The sequence below is a fragment of the Piliocolobus tephrosceles genome, unplaced genomic scaffold (genome assembly GCF_002776525.5).
Source record: "Piliocolobus tephrosceles isolate RC106 unplaced genomic scaffold, ASM277652v3 unscaffolded_23638, whole genome shotgun sequence".
NCBI lineage: Eukaryota > Metazoa > Chordata > Mammalia > Primates > Cercopithecidae > Piliocolobus > Piliocolobus tephrosceles.
In genome coordinates, this window is record NW_022306130.1 from 1 (window position 1) to 6,835 (window position 6,835).

Here is a 6,835-nt window from a genome sequence, read left to right on the forward strand (position 1 = left end):
TGTGATCTGCCCACCTCGGCCTCCCAAAGTGCTGGGATTACAGGTGTGAGCCACCACGCCTGGCTGCTTGTTTTCATTTCTAAGCCTGCAGTGTCACCCAGGCCAGAGTGCAGTGGCGGGAACATGGCTCACTGCAGCCTCGACCTCCTGGGCTCTAGCAATCCTCCTGCCTCAGCCTCCTAAAGCATTGGTATTACAGGTGGCAGGTGCCTGTAATCCCGGCTACTCGGGAGGCTGAGGCAGGAGAATCGCTTGAACCTGGGAGGCAGAGGTTGAAGGGAGCCAAGAGTGCACCATTGCACTCCAGGCAGGGCAACAGAGCAAGACTCTGTGAAAGAAGAAAGAAGGGAAGAAAAGGGAAGGGAAGGGAAGGGAAGGGAAAAGGAAAAAGGAGGAAGGAGGGAAGGAAGGAAAAAAAGAGACTCCTATCTTTAGACATTTGACTTCCACCTGTCAGAAGATCATAATAATAAATACACAGGTCTACACAGAGAATGGCACCCCTGAGACATGGTGTCCTTGTGCTGTGCACAACCTATGCAAGGGTTCCTGGCAGCCCTGCCTGCTGCCTGCTGATGACATCACCTGCCCGAGTCTTCCAGCTCTCAGATGTAGAGTGGAAATAATAATCACTTATCCCCAGAAGTTGCAGTGAGAAATTGGTGAGTCATTGAGTAGCATGCCAGGCAAACAGCAAGTGTTCATATAACTAGTAAAAGTATTAACAACAGTAGCAATTGCTGCTAACATTTACCAATGTTCACTATGTGCCGGCTGTCCTCTAAGCTCTTTACTCATATTAACCCTTTTAATTGTCTCGATAACCCTGGGAAGTCATTTTACAGATAAGGGAAACTGAGGCACAGTGAGGTGAAGCCATGTGTCCAAAATCATGCAGTTGGCAAATACCTGAATCTGACCCCAAAACCCATGCTGTGACCCCCTCGGCCCTGTGTCTGGAACCCCAGTGGCTTCCACCTGTCTACCTGTGTCCTCAAAGACACGTCCTTACTTCAGGGTTAACTCCCTCACTCTTTTCACTAAGGAGAAGGGTGTGGCAACAATCTCGGCTCACTGCAACCTCCACCTCCTGGGTTCAAGTGATTCTCCTGCCTCTGCCTCCAGAGTAGCTGGGATTACAGGCCCCTGCTACCACGCCTGGCTAATTTTTGTATTTTTAGTAGAGATGGGGTTTCACCATGTTGGTCAGGCTGGTTTCGAACTCCTGACCTCAAGTGATCTGCCCGCCTCAGCCTCCCTAAGTGCTGGGATTACAGGCGTGAGCCACTATGTCAGGACAGGGTTTGGTTTTAAAGAAAAGCATGTATCACTCCCTTCAATGGGAAACCAGTATCACAGATCATGAAAAAGAAAATAAACATAAAAATAAACATAATGCCAACCCCAACATGGCCGGATTCTCCGTCACCACAGCATGGGGGCCACAAGCACAGACTCCAGTGCCAGTCTGCCTGGGCGCAAATCTTTCCGTTTACCAGCTGTATGAATTCGGGGAATTGTTTGCTTTCTTTGGGTTGGGACCTTTTCCCAGGTGGTAAAACAGGATCTAAAGAGAACGCCTCCTTACCAGGGTGTGCCGGGGTTGCTGTGAGAACTAAGTGAGTCCATCCACAGGACATGTTTCAAACGGTGCCTGGCACACAGGAGGCTGCATGCCAGCATTGGTGTTCACTGCTATGTTTACCAGATTATTTTACTGTGTTGTGTACACTCATCATGATCGCTATTACTACTTCATGATCATCATTATCACCGTCATTATTATTGTGTTTTGAGACAGGGTCTCGCTCTATTGCCCAGACTAGAATGCAGTAGTGTGATCATGGCTCACTGCAGCCTTGATCTCCTGGGTGACCAGGTGATTCTCCTGCCTCTGCCTCCCAAGTAGCTGGGACCACAGGCGCGCACCACCATGGCCAGCTAATTTTTTTTATTGTTTGTAGAGACGGGGTTTTGCCATGTTGCCCAGGCGAGTCTTGAACTCCTGAGCTCAAGCGATCCCCCTGCCTTGGCCTGGGATTACATGCCCGGCCTATTTTTATTATTATTATTACACTGTGGGCTGCTGAAATCTGAAGCCCAAGGCCTGCTTTTAATCCAAAAGGAAGATGTACGTGTTGGAGAGGCATTAAGGACACGTTGGCGCCCAAGTGAGTGTTTCTCAGTAAGACCAAGGAAGTACTCCAGGGAATTGCAGAAGGAATGACTCCTAACTTACTTTCTAACTCTGATTCATTCATTTTTTAACAAATTTTCTTCTCATTTTATTAGTTTTTTGGTAACAGCTTCATTGAACTATTATTCACATGTTACGCAATTCCTTTCAAAGGCACCAAGTCACTGACTTTTTGTATAGTCACAGACAAGTGCAACCATCATCATGATTGACTTAGAATCTTTCATCACCCAGACAAGAAACCTTGTGTCCTTCACCAGTCACCTCCCAATCTCCCATCCCCACCTCCCACCCTGCCACCATCAATCAACTTTCTGTCTCTACCAGTGTGCTTATTCTAGATATTTTTCTTCCTTTTTTTCTTTTTTTCCTTTTTAACAGACAGGGTTTGGCTCTGTTACGCATGCTGGAGTGCAGTGGCACAATCCTAGCTCACTACAGCCTGGAACTCCTGGGCTCAAGTGATCCTCCTGCCTTAGCCTCCTGAGTAACTGGAACTACAGGTATGCGCCACCTCACCTAGCTCATTTTTTTAAAGTGTTGGGGTCTTGCTATATTGCCCAGACTGGTCTTAAACTCCTGAGCACAAACAATCCTCCCATCTCAGCTGGCCCAAGCGCCGGGATTACAGGCATGAGCCACCATGCCCAGCCTTGGACATTTCATACAAGTGGCATCCTATAGTACGTGGCCTTTGTGGCTGGCTTGTCTCATTCACCACTGTTCTCAAGGTTCATCCTTGTGGTAGCATGAATCAGTACCTCATTCATTTCTATGGTCCAATAGTCGCCCGTTGTATGGATATACCACATTTTATTTTTTTGTTATTTATTTATTTATTTTGTTATTTATTTATTTTCAAGATGGAGTCTTGCTCCACCCAGGCTGGAGTGCAGTGGTGCGATCTCGGCTCACTGCAATCTCCACCTCCCCGGTTCAAGCGATTCTCCTGCCTCAGCCTCCCGAGTAGCTGGGATTACAGACACCTGCCACCACGCCCGGCTAATTTTTGTATTTTTAGTAGACATGGAATTTCACCATGTTGGCCAGGCTGGTCTCAAACTCCTGACCTCATGATCCGCCCAACTCGGCCTCCCAAAGTGCTGGGATTACAGGCTTGAGCCACCATGCCCAGCCAATATACCACATTTTCTTAATGCATTTGTCCGATGAAACACACTTGGGCTGTTTCCATCTTTGGGCTATTATGAATAACGCTGCTATGAACATTGATGTACGAGTTTTGGTGTAGACAGTTTTCATTTGTCTTAGGTATATATCTCCTACCCTAGGAGTGGAAGCGTTGGGTCCAATGGTAACTTTACGTTTGCTTCTTGGGGAAATGCCGGTAAGTTTTCCAAATTGACTGCACTGACCATTGATAGTTAAGGCCCACTCTGTGCTCCCTTGAGATCATTCCCCTTATTGCCAGGGATGCCTGAACCATAAGTTGATTCCCCTGTGCCCCTGGTCCCCTCCTCTGTCCTCCTGGCCTCAGGTCCCCAAGTCCCAAGGCTCAGCCCTCAGACTTACCTGTGAGGGGCAGGGGACTGGAGAGGTGGACCAGGGCAATATCGTTGCTGTTCTCCTCGCTGTTGGGGTCCCGAAAGGGAAGATAGCCCCCGTGGTAGACTACAGCCTGCACCCCCAGCTGCAGGCCGTGGGGAGAGGCCTGGGCCACGGCACCGGCAAACACTCGCCATCGGGACAGGACCCGGTTCCGCCTACCAGGGAAAGGGGTGGAGGGTGGCCACCTGCCTGGGCACAATCCGCCCCCTGCCCACTGTCTCTCCGCTCCTCTACCTCCCCCTCGTCAGCACCATGGGGGCACTCACTCCGGGAAGCAGTGGGCAGCTGTCAGCACCCAGTCCCCGGACAGCAGCGACCCGCCACAGAGGTGTGCTCCATCATAGCGAAGGCTGACTTGCCAGGGCCACCGGCCCAAGCTGGTGTCCCGGCCTCCCACGATGCGGTCCACGGGCAGCTTCCTGCGGCCACAGTCTGTGGGACAGGGGTCAGCCAGGGGCGGCAACAGGGGACTGGAGCCCAGGTCCCCAGAGCCCAGGCGTGGCCCTGCCCTAGGGGGTCTGAAAGGACACAGCCCCATCCTGGGGAGCTTGAGGGGACGTGGCCTCCTTGAGGGTCTAAAGGAGAAGGTTCTGAGTTTTAGGGTCTCACCTTGGCAGATGGTGGCCAAGAAACGGCCTCTGGGACAGTCACTGGGAGAGCCGGGATTGGAGACGCAGAAAGCAAATAGACCAATTAAGACAGGTGGAAGGAAAACGGGGAGAGGGAGTGCCTTGGGGGTCCGAGGTGTTGCCCCACCTGCCCGCTGCCCTCCTCACCACACGGAGATGACCTCCAGCAGCCTCTGGGTGTGTGGCAGCCTCCCCTCATCCACACAGAAGAAGCCTGACGTGCCGTTGGCGCCCGCCGTTCGCACGTCCAGCTCGGAGTGGGTCAGTGCCCTGGGCGGGGCCGGGGTTAGGCCTGCTCCCCCACCCCTCCCGGCTCGCACCCCTCTGAGGGCCCCCAGTACCTGAGGAAGCCCATCTCCTCGCAGCTGAGTCCGGCTACCCTGGTGTTGGAGCGCGAAGAGCACAGCAGCCGCCACGTCCCTTCCGTCTTGTCAAAGACCATGAGCCGAGCGTCCGCAGAGCTGACCTGCACTGCAGGGCGACAGGTCCCGGGGCCGCCTGGGTCCCACAGCCAGGCTCCCCACGTGCTTCCCCAGCCGGAGCCCCTCCTGGCCTGTGCTATGGCCATGTGGTGTAGACGTGAACCCCAGCCCACTGGAGGGCTGCAGCCCCCACGTCTGTGATTGCATCTGGAATCATGACTCAAGGACTTTTTTTTTTTTTTAAGACAGGGTCTCGCTCTGTTGCCCAGGCTGGAGTGTAGTGGTATGATCTTGGCTCACTGTAGCCTTGACCTCCCAGACTCAAGAAATCCTCCCACCTCAACCTCCTGAGAAGCTGGGACCACAGGCGTGCACCACCACACCTGGCTAATTTTTGTATTCTTTTTGTAGAGACGGGTCTTGCCATGTTGCCCAGGCTGGTCTCAAACTCCCGGGCTCAAGCAATCCTCCTGCCTCAGCCTCCTAAAATGCTGAGATTACAGGTGGGATTACAGAGCACCATGGCACTCTGCCAGACTCGATGACTCAGGACCGACCAATGAACAGCAGCCTTGGGGCTGTGGCCGGCCCCTCGGCAAATAGGGGGAACTTCCCTTTCCCCTAGAAGTCCCAAGTTGGCTGCTCAGGAGCTGCAGGTCTAGAAGGTGACTTGGACATTCAGGAAGATAAAAAGGCATTTAACCAAGTTCCCAAGAGAATCCAGCACAGAAGGCTGGATCTGTTAAGGGTCATCTTCACTCTCTTGAGGGAGAAAGTAAGCTAACATGGAGGAGAGCCAGGAGATTTCTGATAATATTTTATTTTATGACTGTATTTTTTGTGGAGAAACTGGAGCTGTTTATTAGTATGTTTGTCATTTGCCTGTTTCCATTTGTCTTTGGCCACACTCTTAACTCGTATAAAAAGACCTCTCACTTTATATGTACACAGACAGCATATGGAAACTAGAAGAACAAATTTGTTGCCAGTCTGTAGATTGTAGCCTGATTTCTTCATATGAACTTTTCCATAGCTATATGGAGTATTATTATTATTATTATTATATCGAACAGATTAACTCTCCTTCCAGAGTGATTTCTATCTTTTAAAACATGTATTTATTTAGGAGGCCGAGATGGATGGATCACCAGGTCAGGAATTCAAGACCAGTCTGGCCAAGATGGTGAAACCTCGTCTCTACTAAAACTACAAAAATTAGCTGGGCGTGATGGCAGGTGCCTGTAATCGCAGCTACTCAGGAGGCTGAGGCAGGAGAATCGCTTGAACTCGAGCGGCAGAGGTTGCAGTGAGCTGAGATCGTGCCACTGCACTCCAGTTTGGGTGACAGGGTGAGACTCCATCTCAAAATATATATATATATGTATTTATTTTATTTTTATTTATTTATTTTTTTGAGACAGAGTCTCACTCTGTTGTCCAGGCTGTTGTGCAATGGTGTAATCTCAGCTCACTGCAACCTCTGCCTCCTAGGTTCAAGTGATTCTTCTGCCTCAGCCTCCTGAGTAGCTGGGATTACAGACATGCACCACCATGGCCTGGCTAATTTTTTTGTATTTTAAGTAGAGATGGGGTTTCACCATGTTGGCCAGGCTAGTCTCGAACTCCTGACCTCAGGTGATCTGCCTGCCTCAGCCTCCCAAAGTGTGGGATTATAGGTGTAAGCCACTGCGCCTGGCCTTAAAGCATGTATTTATTTTAATTGACAAAAATTATATAGATTGATGGTGTACGAGATGATATGAAATATGTATACATTGTGGAATGGCTAAATCAAGCTAATTAACACATGCACTACCCTTCGTGTGTGGTGAGAACACTGAAATTCTCTTTTAGCAATGTTCAAGTATATAATATATTGTTATTAACTATAATCAGCATGTTGTTCAATATATCTCTTGAACTTATTTTTCCTGTCTATGGAAATTTTGATTTCTTTGTCCAAAAAGACATTTACATCTTTAAATTAAATAATATTTAATAGTTTTGGAGGCCGGGCG

At 49.9% G+C, this 6,835-nt stretch overlaps 1 protein-coding gene across 1 annotated transcript; it reads right to left on the reverse strand.

The window, feature by feature from the left end:
• Window positions 1-3,730: 3,730 nt before the first annotated feature.
• On the reverse strand, window positions 3,731-5,335 carry LOC113219585 (serine protease hepsin-like; the record flags this gene model as incomplete). Its single annotated transcript, XM_026450684.1, has 5 exons — window positions 4,737-5,335; window positions 4,543-4,665; window positions 4,376-4,416; window positions 4,033-4,198; window positions 3,731-3,921 (listed from the first exon to the last, which is right to left on the reverse strand). Coding segments are annotated over exons 1-5 (748 nt in total), but the record flags the coding sequence as incomplete, so codon positions are not given.
• Window positions 5,336-6,835: the final 1,500 nt, after the last annotated feature.